The 19,951-nt window shown below is 45.7% G+C and overlaps 1 protein-coding gene across 2 annotated transcripts in view; it reads left to right on the top strand.

Annotated features, from left to right (window-relative positions):
- fer1l4 (fer-1 like family member 4) overlaps nt 1–13,940 on the top strand; it is a 291,481-nt gene extending 277,541 nt beyond the window's left edge. For both annotated transcript variants that reach the window (XM_078535361.1, XM_078535360.1), the window contains 4 exons: nt 5,865–6,133; nt 7,714–7,814; nt 11,461–11,538; nt 12,481–13,940. In XM_078535361.1, the coding sequence (XP_078391487.1) occupies nt 5,865–6,133; nt 7,714–7,814; nt 11,461–11,538; nt 12,481–12,859 (827 nt within the window). In that variant the 3' untranslated portion in view covers nt 12,860–13,940. The remainder of the gene's footprint in view (nt 1–5,864; nt 6,134–7,713; nt 7,815–11,460; nt 11,539–12,480) is intronic.
- The last annotated feature ends 6,011 nt before the right edge of the window (nt 13,941–19,951 follow it).

Here is a 19,951-nt window from a genome sequence, read left to right as displayed (position 1 = left end):
AGTTCCAGGATTTTGATCCAGTGATAGTGAAGAAATGGCTATAAATTTCCAAGTCCGGATGGTGAGTGACTTGGAGGGGAACTTCCGGGTGGTCTGTCCTTTTGAGACTTTGTAGCAGTTTAATACAAAAGCCCTACTTGCTAGGCCATTTCAGAGGGCATCTGAGAGTCAACCACATTGCTGTGGGTCTGGAGTCACATGTTGGCCAGACCAGGTAAGGACGGCAGGTTTCCTTCCCTAAAGGACATTAGTGAACCAGATGGGTTTTTACAACAATCGACATTGGTTTCATGGTCATCATTAGACTTTTAATTCCAGATTTGTATTGAATTCAAATTCCACCATCTGCCATGGCGGGATTCGAACCTGGGTCCCCAGAGCATTACCCTGGGTCTCTGAATTACTAGTGCAGCAACAATTACATCATCACCTTAACCTCCAATCTAATAGAACCTTCCCCGAATCTAGTATATTTTGGAAAATTAAAACCAACATATCAACTATCTCACTAGCCACTTCTTTTGGAACCCTAGTATGAAGTCCATCAGGACCCAGGGATTTGTCAGCCCACAGCTCCAACAATTTGCTCAATACCACTTCCCTGATGCTTGTAATTTTCCTGAGTTTCTCCCTCCCTTCCGTTTTCTGATTTACAACTATTTCTGAGATGTTACTTACGTCCTCAATAGGGAAGACCGATGCAAAACACCTGTTCAATTCATCTGCCATCTCCTTACTTTCCATAATCGATTCCCCAGGTTCACTTTCTATAGGACCGATGCTCATATTGTTAACTTTTCTTTTTTAAATATCTGTAGAAATTCTTACTATCTATCATTATAAATCTAGCTAGCTTTCTCTTGTGCTCTAATTTTTTTCCTCCTTATTAATCTCTTAGTGATTCTTTGCTGTTTTTATATTCTGTCCAATTTTCTGACCTGCCGCCCATCTTTGCGTAATTATATGCTTTTTCTTTATGTTTGATATTATCTTTAATTTCTTTAGTTAACCACAGCTAGTGGGTCCTCCCCTTGGAATTTTTCTTTCTCTTTGGAATGTATCTATTCTGTGTATTCTGAAATATCCCTTTAAATGTCTTCTGCTGCATCGATATTGACCCTATCCCTTAACCTGAATTGTCAGCTCACTTTCGTGCTCTCATAATTACCCTTATTTAAGTTTAAAATACTAGGTGCAGACCCACTCTTCTCACAGAAACATAGGCTAGAATCTTCTGCTCGGTGAGCAGGGGCAGGCCCCGCATGCTGACGTGTTAAATGACGCACGGTGGCGTTGGGCGTGCGTCCCGATGTCACTGCTCGTCATTCTGATCTTCTGTTCGACGGGCACCACCGGAGTGAGTAAAAGGCCTGTTAAGGCTGTTAATAATCGATTTAAACTGGTTGTCAGGGTTGCTCATCCAATCTGAAGGTTGGCGGCAGGCGAAGAGCCCAGGCGGCCTTCTCATTTTTCATGGAGCCTCATCCACGGGCGGAATGAGGTTTCATGAGGGGTTTATAAATTAAATAAAAATTTTTATTGAAATTCATAAATATGTCCCAGCTCATGTGACACTGTCACATGAGGGGATATGTCTGAATAATTTTAAAAATTCTTTTATTCCATTTTTCATGATGAAATTAATCTCCCTGAAGCAGCTCCGTGCCTCAGGGAGATTTCTGCGCTCTTTCGAGCTCATTCGCAAAAATGCACTGGCCCCGACTCTCCCTCTTCCCCCCACCTGCACAGGTAGTGCTGAGCGGTTCCGGGTGCACGTCACTTTGGACAGGCCTTAATTGGCCCCGCCCACGTACAATGGTGGTGCACTGCCGATTGCGGGTAGCAATCAGCTCCGCACCCGCTCCCGACCAGCCCGCACGACGGGGAGAAAATTCTGCCCATAGAAACTAGGAGCAGGAGCAGGCCATTCGGCCCTTCGAGCCTGTTCGGCCATTCAATATGATCATGGCTGATCCTCGATCTCAACGCCATATTCCTGCTTTCTCTCCTTATCCCCTGATGCCCCTAATATGCAAACATTTATCAATTTCTTTCTTGAATATTCTCAGTGACCCGGCCTCCACAGCTTCTGTGGTAGAGAATTCCACAGGTTGACCACCCTCTGAGTGAAGAAATTTTTCCTCATCTCAGTCCTAAATGGCCTGCCCCATATCCTGAGACTGTGGCCCCTGGTTCTAGACTCCCCAACCAGGGCAAACATCCTCCCTGCATCCAGTCTGTCTGGCTCTGTTAGAATTTTATACATTTCAATCAGATCCCCTCTTATTCCTCTAAACTCTAGTGAATACGGGCCCAGTCGAACCAATCTCTCCTCATACAACAGTCCTGCCATCCCCGGTATCAGCCTAGTGAGCCCTCACTGCATTCCCTCTATGACAAGTATATCCTTTCTTAGGTAGGGAGATCAAAACTGCACACAAACCCTCCCCGACCGCACTAGCAAACACCCCCCCCCCACAAGGACATTGGTCCTGGTCCTGCCCAGATACAACCCATCCTGTTTGTACCGGTCCCACCTTCACCAGAACCAGTCCCAATGTCCCAGGAATCTGAATCTCTCCCACCTACACCATTTCATCAGCCACATATTCATCCGATATACCCTGGTATTTCTACTCTCACTAGCATGTGGCACTGGTAGTAATCCTGAGATTACTACCTTTGAGGTCCTACTTTTTAATTTACATCCTAACTCCCTATATTCAGCTTGTAGGACTTCATCCTTTTTTTAAACTATGTCGTTGGTACCTGCTGCTTTCCTCTGAGAAGTCGTTTCCCCAACAGTATCCAAAACGATATATCTGTTAGAGAGGGGGATGGCCACAGGAGACTCCTGTACTACCTGCCTTCCTCTACTCTGCCTGGTGGTCACCCATCCCCTTTCTGCCTGTTCAGTCTTTACCTGTGGTGTTACCACCTCACTGAACGCGCTGTCCACGACAATCTCAGCATCGCGGAGGCTCCACAGTGAATCCACCCCCAGCTCCAGCTCCGAAATGTGGTTAGCCAGTAGCTGCAGCTGGACACACTTCCTGCACACATGGTCGCCAGGGACACTGGAAGTGTCCATGACTTCCCACATAGCACAAGGGGAGCATATCATGGATGCGAGCTCTGCTGCCATGACTTCCCTTTAGATTAAGCTCATTAGTTACTCCCTTTAAAGAATACTAACTACGCTAGGGGCCTTATTCCACTCCAAACACTCCCACTACAGTCCAAAGTCCTCACCTTTTGTTTAAGCTAATGGGCTGCAGCAGTTTAATTAGTAGAAAACATAAAAGTAGAAGTACTCTCCTGACCTTACTTACCAATCAGCTGCCTCCCCTGCATTGAACCATGACATCACTTCAAACACCACCGCCTGAAGGCCCTGAGGGTGTGCCCCTCCTCCATGGTCTCGGCCTCTGTTTTTCATGCCCTTTTATACCACTCTTGCTGGCCTCTCCTATCCAGTCTCCTCCAACCCTAACAGCAACTTTTAGTTAATTGCTAAATTAAAAAAAGACTAAACTTTAGATAGAATTTAACTCTTAATTTAGCCCTTAAACTCCCTCAGTCACCAATCTCCAACTGAAGCTCTCTACTGCAGCCAGACACAGCACTAATGTTCTCTCCCTCAAAGTGAATGTAAAATTCAATCATATTATGATCACTGCTACCTAGGGGTGCCTTCACTATGAGGTCATTAAAAAATCCTATCTCATTGCACAATACTAGGCCTAGTATAGCCTGCTCCCTGGTTGGCTCCAGAACATGCTGATCTGAGAAATTATCCTCAAAACAATCTATGAATTTGTCATCTATGCAAACTTTGCCCATCTGATTATCCCAGTCTATATGTAGATTGAAATCCCCTATGATAATCTCCATACCTTTTTGACAAGCTCCCATTATTTCTTTGATACCATGGGACCACTGTTAGGAGGTCTGTACACTACTTTCTCAAGTGATTTCATGCCTTTATCATTCCTCATGTATACCCAAACTTCTTCTTTATCATAGTTTCCTGAATTTTGGTCATCCCTCCCTATTGTGCTAATGCTGTCTTTAATTAACAGAACTACCCCATCACCTTTTCCTAACTTCCTATCCATCCTAAACTTCACATACCCTTCAATATTCGGGTTCCAATCTATGCCATCCTGCAGCAATGTCTCTGTAATGGCTATCAGATCGTGTTTATTAATCTCTATTTGCACTATCCGTTCATCTGTTTTGTTTCAAATATGTGCATTCAGATGCAGAACCTTAAGTTTTGTCCTTTTATTATTTTTGTAACCTCTAGCCTTATCTGTTGATTTACTTTTAGACTTGTACTCTCTTGTCCCTTCCTGTCATGGTCTGTTTTTCATTTCCCATATTAATACCTTCCTCCCTTTCCTTGTCTCTACTCTTTGATAAACCACATCTGCCCATGTTTGACCCTTTTCCCCCACTATTTTGTTTAAAACTTCCCTACTTCCCTTGTTATGCAGCTAACATGAACACTGGTCCCAGCACGGTTCAGGTGCAGACTGTCCCAACGGTACAACCCCACTTTCTCCAGTACTGGAGTCAGTGACCCACAAACCCATTTCCCCCACACCAGTCTTTAACCATGTATTCATCTCTCTAGTTTTATGTCTTCTGTGCCAATTTGCATGTGGCTCAGGTAATAATCCAGCAATTATAACCTTTGGGGTTGTGCTTTTTAATTTAGTGCCTAGCTGCTCATACTCTCTATGCAGAACCTCTTTCCTAGTTCTACCTATGTCGTTGGTACTTACATGAACCATGACACCTAGGGATGGGTAATAAATGCTGGCCCAGCCAGCAAAGTCCACATCCTGGGAATGAATTTTTTAAAAACTGGATCCTCTCCTTCCCACTGCAAGTTCCTCTCCAGCCCTGAGCAGATGTCCCAAACCCTGGAACCGGGCAGGCAACACAGCTGTCTGGACTCACTCTTTTCTGCAGAGAGCAATGTTAATCCCCCTCACTATGCTGTCCCCTACCACCACTACATTTCTTTTTACTCCCCCCACTTGAATGGTTTCCTGTACCACGGTGCCATGGTCAGCCAGCTCATCCACCCTGCAGCCCCCACTCTCACCCAAACAAGCTGAGAGGTCAGTTGCAGGGGCTCACACTCCTGCTCTCTGGGTCCCCTAACCTGCCTCACTTGCAGTCACAATCTGAGCTCTGAAGAGAGTCATATGGACTCGAACCGTTAACTCTGTTTCTCTGTCCACAGATGCTGCCAGAGCTGCTGAGTTTTTCCAACATTTTCTGTTTTTATTCCTATCCTAAATGGTGTGACTGCCTCCTGGCGTAAGGCATCCAGGTAACTTTCCCCCTCCCTGATGTGTCACAGAGTCTGCAGCTCAATAGCCCTGAGCTGAAGCTCCTCCTAAATCTTAGGACTGGAACAGACATTAACCACTTCCCAGATTCTTTCCTTTCCCTGCAGTAAAGACCTAACTCCTACAGGACTAAAAAGCAAAAGGAAACAAACACCTCTTTCCCCCACTCACCAAACTTTCCGGCATGTACTCAGTTCCTCAGCTGCACTAAAGAACCTTGAATTTATAGAAAACTGAACTGGGGCTAGAGAAACCAGATTCAACCAGTTAGCTAGTTACCTACTCAGCTCGGTCAGCAGAGTGCCGTTACCTGTCTAAGGCTGGAAGAAAGAAAGAAACTTACTCTACTTACACAGTACTTTCCAGTTACTGCTAATTACAGACTAGACTAGATTTACAAGAACATTTTAAACTCCCCCACTCACCAAACTCTCTGTTCCTCAGTCACACGAGTGAATCATTGCAGAATATGCTAGTGATTTCTTTCTGCTGCTTTAGGTTCTGTTGAATTGAAGCTTTATGATATGATTCGAGGAGCGAAGACTGCTGAGCAATGTACCATCAAGATGGCAAAAGAGAAGGCAGGTCCACGCACCTCCATCATAAGAGGCAAACGGATGAAAGGATGGTGGCCAATGATCAAAGTTAAAGACACAGAAGATGAGGAAGAAGCAGAAGAAGAAAAGAAGAAAAAGAAGAAAAAGAAGAAAGTAAAAATAGAGGATGTTGAGTTTACTGACAGCTCCAACAATACCTACATACTCAGGGTGAGATATGGACTCTTACTGACATCTTCAGCTGAGATATAAATGCTGCAGACTGTGGGCACCCGGAGTTAGTAGATTGCCCCTTTACACCTGGGGCCCAAAGTAGAAAGAGTTCCCCGAGATTATTCTGTTCATGGAGAAAGGTATCCCAATGTGAATCTGTTCCTGGGGAATTGTACCTGTGTCTGGATCAATTCCTTTGGCAGAGAAGAGAATTGGGGAAGAAAATTGTAAACCTTAATTTTCATTTGGACATTGTATTGAAGTGTTCAGGGGGTAAAGTCACCCTAACCCAGTTCTAAGCAAAGCCATTGTCTATCAATCTGTCGCTTGCTGGGTTCCCCTGTTGTGCGACCATTCTACTAATATTGCTCTGAAATGAACAGCTTCCTGTGTCATAATGTCTCTGGCTGAATTTTATGCTAGGAGTGGGATTCCTGTGCCCCCAAATGTAAAAGTTCCCATATGGCCAGCTCATCCCACAGCCATTTAATGTGCATCAGGTAGTTCATTGGTTTGAGATGGGCCTTCCTTCCCCAGCAGAGAAAAAGTCCCACCTCAGAGAGATGCCAACCAATCAAATAGCTGCCAGCTCTCATATCCCAGCAGTGCTACTGGGAACAGTGGCCATCACTGGGACTGCAGAAAGTTCCAGAGGAAAGTGAGCTGTGACGATGGAGCCAGGGCAAAGGTAAGTCTGGGATTTTGCCTGGGTGACACTGGCAGGCCTCGGTGGGGGGGTGGGGTGTGCAGACTGGACAGGACAGTGGGGAGGAGAAAGGTAGTGGGTAAAACTTCAGGGGGCCTCTGATTGGCACAAGCAGCCCAAAAAGGAGAAACCCTCTCATGCTTGGTGACCGGTCTGCCCCAGATTTCACATAGAGAGATGGAAATGTGGCGGAGGGGGCCTCCCAATTAATTAACCACTTAAGGGCTTCATTTGGCCCATGGCCAAGCCGGCTGCCCAATATCTCACCTGCCACTGGTGAAATTGTAGCGGGGGCATATGGGTGAGGCAGCAAGTACTGAGCCACTGCCATGGCACCCAGTTTTATGGCACCCCCACCTACCATCCCACCCCCGGAGGCCCATAAAACTCTGGTTTATGACTCAGTGTGTTTTCTCTTTACACAGTACTATCTCTTTTCAGTAATGGTGATATCTTCATCAATACAGAAAAGATTTTGGGGAAGTTATGTCATGTCTTTAAGGGACAGACTTTCATCCTCCAAGTTTTTATTGTTGTTTCAAGTTTTCTGTCTCTGTGGGGAAGCCTCTTGGTTGTGAGTCAGAAAGTTGTGGGATTGAGCCCCGCTCCTGTCTGGACGGACGCTCTAGAGCAAGGCTGAAGGTTAGCTGCGTTCTTGGAGATGTTAAACATGGGCCCTAACCATCTGAAGCAGATGCCATGGCACTATTCAGGGAAGAACACAGAACCTTCCTGGTGTCCTGGCTAATGTTCATCCCTCAAACAGTGGCAGCTAAACTGAGACTACATTGATATCATAGGGAGATGAGGCGAGGCAATTTTGAGTGACAAAATAAGGTGCTTTGCGAATATTTATTCTTGTTTATGACAGGGTAAAGTAGAAGCTGAGATGCACTTGCTGACTGTAGAGGAAGCAGAAAAAAGTCCTGTTGGCCTTGGTCGCAAGGAACCGGAACCACTGGAAAAGCCCAAGTAAGTGAATAAAAACTACAAATGCTGCAAATCTGAAACAAAAGAATCCTGGAAATGCTCAATAGGCCTGTCAGTGTCTGTAGAGACATTGGGGAATAAACATTACAGGTGTCAACATTATGAGAACTGGAATATGATGCATAACACCTTGCATTTGTATAGTGCCTTTGATGTAGTAAAACATGCTCAGGTAGTTCACAGGAGCGATTATCAAAAAAAAATTGACACTGAACCACATAAGATGATATTAGGGAAGATGCCTAAAAGCTTGAGCAAAGAGGTAGGGTTTGAGGAGCATCTTAAAAGAGGAAAGAGAGGCAGAGGTGGTGAAATTTATGGAGGGAATTCAAGAACTTAAGGCCCAGGCAGCTGAAGGCACGGCCACCAGTTGTGGGTCGATGCAAAACAGGGATGCTGAATAGGTCAGAATTAGTTGAATGCAGATATCTCAAAGAGTAATTGGACTAGAGGAGATTACAGCGATAGGGGTGAGGCCGTGGAGAGCTTTGAAAAAAAGGGTGAGAATTTTAAAATTAAGACATTACTTAACTGGGAGCCAATGTAGATCAGCAAGTACAGGGGTGATAGGGGAATGGACGTGGGCAGCAGAGATTTGGGTGACCTAAAGTTACAGAGCGTGGGACATTGGAGGCTGTCTAGAAGTGTGGGAATAGTTAAGTCTCGAGGTAACAAAGACATGGATGAGGGTTTTAGCAGCTGATGAATTGAGGTAGGTGTACAGACAGGAGATATTACAGAGGTAGAAATAGGTGATCTTAATGATGATCATGTAGTGGGATGTGGTCAGAAGTGAACCTCAGGGTTAAACATGATACTGAGGTTGCAAACGGTCTAGTTCGGCCTCTGACAGTAGCCAGGAAGAGAAATGAAGGCAGTAGCGAGGGAATGAAGTTTGTGCAGGAACTGAAGTCAGCAGCTTCATCTTTCCAACATTTAATTGGAATTTCTGCTCATTCAGAAGTGGATATCAGATAAACAGTCTAATAATTTGGAGACAGTGGAGGAGTCGAGAGAGGTGGTGGTGAGGTAGAGCTGGGTGTTGTCAGTGTACACATGAAAGCTAATGCTGTGCTTTTGGATGATGTCACCGAGGGGCAGCAGGTAGATGAGGAATAGGAGGGGCCAAGGATCGATCCTTGGGGATAGCAGAGGTAACGGTGCGGGGGCAGGGAGAGAAACCATTGCAGGTGATTCTCTGGTAATGTTTGGGTAGATAAGAACGGAAGCAGGCCTGGTCAACTGTGTCAAAGGATGCAGACAGGCTGAGAAAGGTGAGGAGGGAAAGTTTACCTTTGTCACAGTCACAGTCACAAAGGATGCCATTTGTAACTTTGATAAGGGCCATTTCAGAAACTTGATTGGAGGGATTCAAACATGGAGTTCTGGGAAAGATGGGAACAGATTTGGAAGGTGACAAGGACTTTGAGAGGAAAGGGAGGTTGAAGGTTGGGTAGCAGTTGGTAAGCATGGTGGGGTCAAGGGTTTATTTTTCGAGGAGTAGTTGATGATGGCAGATTTGTAGGGGAGGGGTACTGAGGAGAGAGAACCGTTAACAATGGCAGCTAATAGTGGGACCAAGGGGGAAAGTTGTGTGATTAACAGTTCAGTGGAGGTAGGATTGAGGAAGCAAGAGATGGGAAGGAGAGGGAGTAACACACACAGAGACAGACACAGGCAAACAGATACATTAACACACATGCAGACAGACACACATGCACAATAAAATGTGGACAGACATACGTAGATACATGCACATATACACACACATGTATACACACGCAGACACACAAGATAGAATGATATGTAAAGGGCTTAAGTGGAAAAAAGGATGTGGTTAAATGTCAAAGGTGACCATATCCTTAGACAATAGGAAAGATTATCGAAATACCAGACATCATGAGCATGTGATTGGCTTAAGGATGAGGCACAGTCAGCCCTTTGAACTTGTTCCACAATTCAGTCAGATTGCGGTTGATTAATACCTTAACTCCATTGATCACCTCTACTCGACACACTTCCCCAATTGGAATCGACCAATCCCAGTTTTTATATTTCCATTGAGCCCCAGCATCTACAGCATTTTGTAGAGAGTTCCAAACTTCCACTCCCCTCGTGTGATTTCCCTTCTATATGGCCTAGATCCAATCTTATGGCATTGGCCTCTGTTGATTCCCATTATCACTTTGATTACCTTAATTAGATCATCTTCAATCTTCTATACTGAAGAGAATACAAAGACAAGTTTAACATTATTATTTAACCCTACTATCATTCTGCTGACTCTGCACTGCACCCACTGCAAGGCCAATCTCCCCTTCCTCAGGTCTGGTGGCCAGAATTGACTGTAGATACTCCAGATGGGGTCTAACTTGAACTCTACAGTAATATAACCTCCTCCCCTTTATATTCCAGCATTTTTGAGATATAAAGCATTTCTTTGTGGTACATGTTCACTAGCTTTTACTGATGTATCCCTGGACCCCTAAATCCACAACTCCAAGTCTCTCTCCATGAAATCAATGGGCAGAATCTTGTGACCTCCTGCATGGTGAGATTGGTAGCAGGGAGCATTTAATTGGATGGTAGGATGGCAGCTGGCCAGATGGCAACCTCCCTGACACCTTTCCACCTCCACTCTGATGAAGTCCATGGTGGAGAGGCCCATGAGGTGCCTTTCCACCCTGCTGTTAGTTGAAGCCCTTAAGTGGACAATTAATGCCCGTTTAAAGGCTTCTTCCTGCCACTGTTGGTATTACCCAAGCAGCAGGGAGCACAATAGGCAAACTCTGGTGTATTTGTTTGCGGGCTCCCTGAATGGGTCTCTCGTTCAAAGGCAGCGGGGGGGGTGGGGGGGGGGTGCCATGATGAGACCCACCCCTGTGTCCCTGCCAATCCCCCTGCCCCCTCCTTTGTGAACCCAACCCTACAATACCCCTCCAGCCATCACTCACTTGTGCCGAGGCCCCTTCTCGATCAGCTGCTGAACACAGAAGAGCTGTCTGCTTCCGATTGGCTGGCACATTTCGATGGGCAGGACTTCTACACCTTAGGTTTTCTACCCTGTGGGAAGGCCCATTGCTGGCCTGTCAAGTGCCTGAGTGACACAGGTGCGACAGGTCTTCCCAAAAAGAGACAATGCGGGGGGGGTCTCGCCAGCTCTCCGGCCAGCAGCCGAGACCCTCATTGCCTCCACACAATTCCACCTAATATTCTGACTGGATTTTCCCAAAGCCAAAGTAGCTGACCTCACCTTTCCCTTAATTGAATTGTAGGCTGTGGGGTCTTTATTCCTGTTCTGCCATAGGGGAATGGGTGAGGTGAAAGTGAGGGTTGTGTGATGGTCTCAGTCAGGCTCTTACCACAACAGAAAAGAACCTTTGGCTGTGGAGAAAGGGCAACATTGGAGGAAGATAAAGACTGATTGTCACCGGGGTTACTGACATGGAAAGGGTGAATGGGAAAGTGTGTAGTAATGCTTGAGAGACACACCAGCCTGCACATTTTTTGAAAGTTCTCACACATCAGACCCTCAATACAACAAATATGGCATCGCTGCTTGCTTAATAGTCTTAATGTTCTTGCTATTAGCTGTTTGGCTAATTTGTGTCTTTGTATCATTCTCCAGTCGACCCAACACATCCTTCAACTGGTTCACGAACCCTTTGAAATCCTTTGTCTACTTTATCTGGAAGAACTACAAATGGTATATAATTGGCCTGCTGGTCATAGTCATCCTGGCTCTCTTTATCTTCCTGATCCTTTACACAATGCCGCAGTTCATTAGTGAGAAGATCATCAATGGCTGACTCCTCACTCCCGCACAACTCCAGCAGATCCACAGCTACAGCACGGTGATAATTCCAGCAGGATGACATCTCCAACACCCTGATATCCCCAACGACATCCCCAACACGCCGACCTCCCCGACACGCTGACCTCCCCGACCTCCCTGACCTCCCCGACCTCCCCAACACGCCGACCTCCCCGACACGCCGACCTCCCCGACCTCCCTGATCTCCCCGACCTCCCCGACATGCCGACCTCCCCGACACGCCGACCTCCCCGACCTCCCCGACACACCGACCTCCCCGAAACGCCGACCTCTCTGACCTCCCTGACCTCCCCGACCTTCCCGACACACCGACCTCCCCGACCTCCCCAACACACCGACCTCCCCGACCTCTCCGACACACCGGCAGCCCCAACCTCCCTGACCTCCCCGACACACCGACCTCCCCAACACACTGACCTCCCTGACCTCGCTGACTTCCCCGACATGCCGACCTCCTCGACACGCCGACCTCCCCGACACACCGACCTCCCCGACCTTCCTGACCTCCCCGACACACCGACATCCCTGACCTCCCCGACACACCGACCTCCCCGACCTCCCTGACCTCCCCGACCTCCCCGACACGCCGACCTCCCCAACCTCCCTGACCTCCCCGACACACCGACGTCTCCAACAAGGTGAAGTGCCAGGACTGCGTATACTGGACAGCAGCTTCAGGAAAGCTGCCTACATTAAATATGGACATCTTTCATGAATATCATATCAGAGGTAACAGATGCCTATAGGGTGAGGAAAGTTGAGGCAAGCTATTACTACCAATGTCTTCCCTAACTGTTTAATTTAATGTGATAGGATAATGTTCCTACCAGTGGGTGATTCTTGGCTGTTGCCAGCTGAAGTGTCGGCACGGAGCCATATTCCTCACTACAAGTATTTCATCCACTCCAGCCGTTACAAGAGACTGAACATTGTCCCGGGGCAGGAGGAGCCTTGCACCTTTTCAACAATCTTCCAGGTGGCCATGTGCCCCAGGGTGAGCAAGAGTCCCAGAACAAGGTCTAATGCCGTCCTGTGTCTGATGCCTTTTCCAGAATTCCCAAATCTTTTAATAACAAGAAGTGAATTTGTAGACCAAGAATATTATCAGATCGGGCGAATCCTCTATCTACTTTCAATCTACACTAGGCACTTGAGTACCACCCATCCAGGAAGTCCTGGAGAAATGCAGTGAGACCAAAACCTGCCATAAATCCATACCTGTTTTTGATATTTGCTGTACTAGGGAAATGAGTGTAACTCGGTAAAGTGAGCCCTCGAGATCTGGTGTCAACAGCAAGCATTTCTGGGCCAAGGTCTGGTCAAGAGCAAAGCTCCCTTGGACCGAGGATCCAACTGTTGAAAGTCTGGGGAAAAAAATGATAGCAAAGCAGGAAAGGACAGCAAGCCTAGGGTTTAACTTTCCTACTGTCTCACTTTATACAGTTAAATCTCTGCTGTTAAGTCTTTGTGAGTAAAGGATGGAACAAAATTAAAGGTAAGTGTGGGTTACTCAACTATGGGTAATCAGGGATGTGAAATAAGGAGATCACTACATCCTCGCTGAGGTTTCTGAGACATTCGCCTTTCAGCCCACATCCTGTGAAATAAAACAGCAAAATGATATGAGACTGAGTTTGCAAAATGCTCACTTATTTGTAGGCAATCTATAAAGTTACTGGAGATTTCTTTGTACGGTAATGAACTGGAAGCAGCTCAGTGTGATGTAAGCAGCAGTTAGTTTTCACAAACGTACAAGTTAAAGCGAGTCTTGCTGACTGCAGCTAATGATCTGTTAGGGAGCAACATGTAATTGTGACCTTAAAATATCCAACACAATGACAAGTAACTGAACAGTACAACCCAAAAAGGAAAGTAGTGAAAGGCACTAAAAACACTCCTTGACTCAAGAATCATTTATGCACTTTCCAATACAGCAGATTAATGGGAGTTCTTTATTTCAATAGAATTTTGTAAATTCTGATCTGCATTTTATTAGAAATTTTTCAATATATTTTAGTTATTAACCATATTGAATTATGTAATTCTGTATTTGTTATACTCAATTTTGATTGCTAATTGTAATATCTTGTCTCATCCCTATCAATTGTAATCTATAATTCTTGCACCATGATCGAATGTTATTTGATGAGATACATATATTGTGCTGGATGAATTAAGATTTTGAAGGTTTATTTTATATTTCTAAGCTGCATTGCTCTCAAAAATATATCAAATATGTGCAAAATGATGCAATAAAACTCTCAGACAGATAAGACGTGTAGATTCTCTAAATTCACAAGGGCAAGGTTGGAAATGCAAATATTTGAAAGCAAGAAGCAATGTCTAGTGGCTACTCACCTCTGAATTTGAACCAAACCCAGGTTGAAATGTTGTAAGCCTGTTCTGTTAGTGGTGCAAATGATTTCTGATCATTCGGACTCAGTAGCAAACAGCATTCTAATTGTGCTTTTCAAACAATATTCGGACGACACACTGCCACGCAAGTTGCATAACATAAGAAATCGGAATGGGAGTACCTGCCTGTTCCACCTTTCAATATGATCATGGCTGATCTACCTCAACTCCACTTTCCTGCCTGCTCCCTATTTTGCTTGATTCCCTGAGAGATCAAAAATTTGTCATTCTCAGTCTTGAATATACTTAACGATGCACCATCCACAACACTCTGGGTTGACAATTCCAAAGATTCACTTTGAGCGAAGAAATTTTGCCTCATCTCAGTCTGAAATGATTGGCCCTGATACTGAGACTGTGCCCCATGTTTTAGATGCCACAGCCAGGGGATGAAACCTCTCAAGGCTACCCTGCCAAGCCCCTTCAGAATAGCAATGGCATAATGGTAATGTTGCTGGGTTAGTAATCCAGAAGCTCAGGCTAATACTCTGGAAGCAAAGGTTCAAATCCCACCATGACAGTTGCTGTAATCAAATTCAATTAATGAAAAATCTGGAATTAAAAAAAGCTAGTGTAGTGATTGTAGCTTTAAGGAATGTAGTAACTTTAGCTTTAAGCCTTATTGTATAGTATCATGTGACAGTGTGAATGAATCAGCTCTAACCACAGGGAGCCTTAGAGTGGGAGTTCTTCTAGTTATGGAGTTTGATGGAAGTGTGTAACTGCTGCTTCAGCCTGTAACTAAAGTTTGATATCTCAAATGAGAAACCTATCTGGAAAATCAAGAACATAACAGCTAGTCTCAGTAATGGTGACCACGAAACTATCATTGATTGTTGTAAAGACCCATCTGGTGTACTAATGACCTTTTGGGAAGGAAATCTGCTGTCTTTACCTGGTCTGGCCTACCTGTGACTCCAGATCCATAGCAATGTGGTTGATTCTTAACTGCCCTCTGAAATGGCCTAGCAAACCACTCAAGCCACCAGCTGATTTGGTGGTGATGCCCACACCTCACGAAAGAATAAATTAAAAACAAAATCTTGTCTGTTTCACTGAGATCACCTCTCGTCCCTCTAAACTCGAGAGTATAGCCCTTTTTTACTCAGCCTCCCACCATAAGACAACCCTGTCATCCCAGGAACCAATCTTTAGTAATAAACTCCAATGAAATAGTCTGGCAATCAGGTTTGTAAATTTTTCCATAAAGGCTAGTGGGCTGTGATCAGTGTATACCAGTGTCTCCCTGTGGCAGACATACATGTCAAAATGTTTTAAGAGCCAATGGCAAGCCCAGGGTTTCCTTCTCCACTGTAGTGTATCATTTTTGGTTTTGTTTTTTGGAAAAGCAGCCCACTGGCCTTTCTATGCCCGATTTGTCTTCTTGTAACAGGACAGCGCCTACCCCCAGATCACTAGCATCAATTGCTACTTTGAAGAGTTTTAGTGTAATTTGGAGCAGTCAACATTGGTTCATTGATCAAAATTGTTTTCAGCCTTTCAAAAATTGCTTGGCTCTCTCCAATCACACTGCCTTAGATTTCTTTTGTAGCAAGTCCGTCAGTTGAGCAGCTGTAGTGCTGAAATTTGGTACAAATTTGTGGTAAAACCCACACATTTCCAAAAAACTCATGATCTTCTGCTTAGTATTAGGGGCAAGGAACTCCGCCAATGCCTGTACCTTCTTGGCAGCACTTGTCCTTGCCCTACAATATGCCCAATTTTGGCAAGGCTTATTACCAAATCAACTGACTGCAGTTTTCTAAACAGAGATTCTAATTGTTTTAAGTGGTCCTTCCAAGTATCACTATCACAGAATCACAGTGCAGAAGAAGCCCTTCGGCTCATCAAATCTGCACTGACACATGAGAAACACCTGACCTATCTACCTAATCCCATTTACCAGCACTTGGCCCATAGCCTTGAATGTTATGACGTGCCAAGTGCTCATCCAGGTACTTTTTAAAGGATGTGAGGCAACCCGCCTCCACCACCCTCCCAGGCAGCGCATTCCAGACCGTCACCACCCTCTGGGTGAAAAGGTTTTTCCTCACATTCCCCCTAAACCTCCTGCCCCTCACCTTGAATTTATGCCCCTTTGTGACTGACCCTTCAACTAAGGGGAACAGCTGCTCCCTATCCACCCTGTCCATGCCCCTCATAATCTTGTACATCTCGATCAGGTCGCCCCTCAGCCTTCTCTGCTCCAATGAAAACAACCCAGGTTTATCCAACCTCTCTTCATAACTTAAATATTTCATCCCAGGCAACATCCTGGTGAATCTTCCCTGCACCCCCTCCAGTGCAATCACATCCTTCCTATAATGTGGCGACCAGAACTGCACACAGTACTCCAGCTGTGGCCTCACTAAGGTTCTCTACAACTCCAACATGACCTCCCTACTTTTGTAATCTATGCCTTGATTGATAAAGGCAAGTGTCCCAAATGCCTTTTTCACCACCCCACTAACATGCCCCTCCGCCTTCAGAGATCTACGGACACACATGCCAAGGTCCTTTTGTGCCTCAGAACTTCCTAGTGTCATGCCGTTCATTGAATACTTCCTTGTCAAATTACTCCTTCCAAATTGTATCACCTCACACTTTTCAGGGTTAAATTCCATCTGCCACTTATCTGCCCATTTGACCATCCCATCTATATCTTCCTGTAGCCCAAGACACTCAACCTCACTGTTAACCACCCGGCCAATCTTTGCGCAATCCGCAAACTTACTAATACTACCCCCCACATAGTTATCTATGTCGTTTATATAAATGACTAATAAAAGGGGACCCAGCACAGATCCCTGTGGTATGCCACTGTACAGGGGCTTCCAGTCACTAAAGCATCCTTCTGTCATCACCCTCTGTCTCCTACAGCTAAGCCAATTTTGAATCCACCTTATCAAATTACCCTGTATCCCATGTACATTTGCCTTCTTTATAGGTCTCCCATGTGGGACCTTGTCAAAGGCTTTGCTGAAATCCATATAAACTACATCAACTGCACTACCCTCATCTACACGCCTGGTCACCTCCTCAAAGAATTCAATCAAATTTGTTAGGCATGACCTCCCTCTGACAAAGCCATGCTGACTATCCCTGATCAAACCTTGCCTCTCCAAGTGGAGATAGATTCTCTCCTTCAGAATTTTCTCCAATAGTTTCCCTACCACTGACGTGAGACTCACTGGCCTGTAGTTCCCTGGCTTCTCTCTACAACCCTTCTTAAATAGCGGAACCACATTAGCTGTTCTCCAGTCCTCTGGCACCTCCTCCGTGGCCGGAGAGGAATTAAAAATTTGGGTCAGAGCCCCTGCGATCTCCTCCCTTGCCTCCCTCAGCAGTCTGGGACTCAAATCATCCGCACCTGGAGATTTGTCCACTTTTAAGCCTGAAAACACCTCCAATACCTTGTCACTCCCTATATCAATTTGCTTAAGAACCTCGCAGTCTCCCTCTCTGAGTTCGATACCTTCATCCTCATTCTCTTGGGTGAAGACGGATGTGAAGTATTCATTCATCACTCTAGCGATGTCCTCTGGCTCCACCCATAGATTGCCCCCTTGGTCCCTTATGGGCCCTACTCTTTCCCTGGTTATCCTTTTCCCATTGATTTACTTATAGAATATCTTGGGATTTTCCCTACTTTTACCAGCCAGAGCTTTCTCATATCCCTTCTTTGCTCTCCTAATTGCTTTCTTAAGCTCCACCCTGCACTTTTTGTACTCCACTAATGTCTCCACTAATTTGCTTCCCTTGTACCTGCTAAAAGCCTCTCTTTTCCTTCTCATCGTAACCTGAATATCTCTGGTCATCCATGGTTCTCTGGGCTTGTTACTCCTTCCTATCACCCTAGAGGGAACATGTTGAGCCTTAACCCTCCCCATTTCCTTTTTGAACACCCCCCACTGTTCCTCTGTAGATTTCCCCACAAATAGCTGTTCCCAGTCCACCTTGGCCAGATCCTGTCTTATTTTACTAAAATCCACTCTCCCCCAATCCAAAACATTTTTTTGCAACTTGTCTATTTCTTTGTCCATAACAAACTTAAACTGTACCATGTTGTGGTCGCTATCACTAAAATGCTCGCCCACCACCACCTCAGCCACCTGTCCGGCTTCATTCCCCAGACTTAGGTCCAGCACTGCACCGTGCCTTGTTGGACCCTCTACATATTGACCTAAAAAGTTCTCCTGTACACATTTCAAGAAATCCACTCCGTCCAAGCCCTTAACACTATGTCTATCCCAATTAATGTTGGGAAAGTTAAAATCACCTAATATAATTACCCTATTGTTATTGTTTTTACACACCTCCACAAATTGTGCACATATTTGCTCCTCAATTTCCCGCTGACTATCTGGGGGTCTATAATAAACGCCTAATAATGTGACTGCCCCTTTTTTATTCCTAAACTCTACCCACAAAGCTTCATTCGATGCCCCCTCCAAGATATCACCTCTCCTCACTGCAGTAACTGACTCCTTAACTAATAATACAACGCCTCCTCCTCTTTTACCCCCTCCCCGTCTCGCCTGAAGATTCTATATCCCAGGACATTGAGCTGCCAATCCTGCCCCTCCCTCAACCACGTCTCAGTGATGGCTACTATATCACAATTCCACGTGTCAATCCTCACCCTTAACTCATCCGTTTTTTATGTAATACTCCTGGCATTAAAGTAGAGGCCATTCAGCTTTGCCTTACTCCCTTGAAGCTTAATGCAGCTGTACTCCCTCTGACTTGATTGTTTTACTGTATTATGATGTGTCCCTATTCTGCTAACATTCTGAGTCCCCTCCCCCTGCCGAATTAGTTTAAACTCCTCCCAACAGAACTAGCAAACCCACCCGCAGGGATGTTAGTCCTGCTCTGCTTCAGATGTAGACCGTCCCGCTTGTATAGGTCCCACTTTCCCCAGAAATGGTCCCAGTGATCCAGGAATCTAAAGCCCTCCCTCCTGCACCAACTCTTAAGCCACGTATTCATCTGCGTTATTCTCCTATTTCTGAGCTCGCTAGCACGTGGCACTGGGATTACAACCCGAGAGGTCTTGCTTTTTAGTCTACTTCCTAGCTTCCTGAATTCTTGATGCAAGACCTCATCCCTCTTTCTACCTATGTCATTGGTACCAACATGTACCATGACCTCTGCTTTATCACCCTCCCCCTTCAGAATGCCCTGCAGCCGCTCAGTGACATCCAGGACCCTGGCACCAGGGAGGCAACATACCATCCTGGAGTCATGTAGCGCCTATCTGTTCCCCTGACTATAGAATCCCCTATTACTATTGCTCTTCCTCCCCTCCTGTACAGACTGGCTGCTTGTGGTGCCAGAAGCTTGGCTCTGTCCCCACTCCCTGGAGGAACCTCATCAGCCTCCAAAATGGAATACTGATTTGCGAGCGGGACCCCAGGGGACTCCTGAACTACCTGCCTGTTCCTCTTGGACTGCCTGGTGGTTACCCATTCCTTTCCTTCCTCAAGTCCCTTCATCTGCGGTGTGACCACCTCTCTAAACGTGCTATCCACGATGCTCTCAGACTCACGGATGCTCCACAGTGTCCCCAGCCGCCGTTCCAGCTCTGAAACCCGAGCTTCCAGGAGCTGCAGCTGGACACACTTCCTGCACACATGCTGGTCCCGGGCACTGGAAATGTCCCCGGCTTCCCACATGGAGCACGAGGACCACACCATGGCTTTGAGCGCTCCTGCCATGACTTATCCCTTTAAATTAAACCTATTGAGTCAATTACTCTAGGGCTCTTCTTTCCTGATCCTCGTTACTGTAGAATATACAAACTGTAAACCACAAAAAGACCTTAAACTATAAGCGATTAAATTAATAAATACCTTACCCACTACTT

This window comes from Cetorhinus maximus, unplaced genomic scaffold, assembly GCF_964194155.1.
Source record: "Cetorhinus maximus unplaced genomic scaffold, sCetMax3.hap1.1 HAP1_SCAFFOLD_409, whole genome shotgun sequence".
NCBI lineage: Eukaryota > Metazoa > Chordata > Chondrichthyes > Lamniformes > Cetorhinidae > Cetorhinus > Cetorhinus maximus.
Note: the sequence above shows the minus strand (reverse complement) of the source record. Positions and strands in the feature narration are given on the sequence as shown.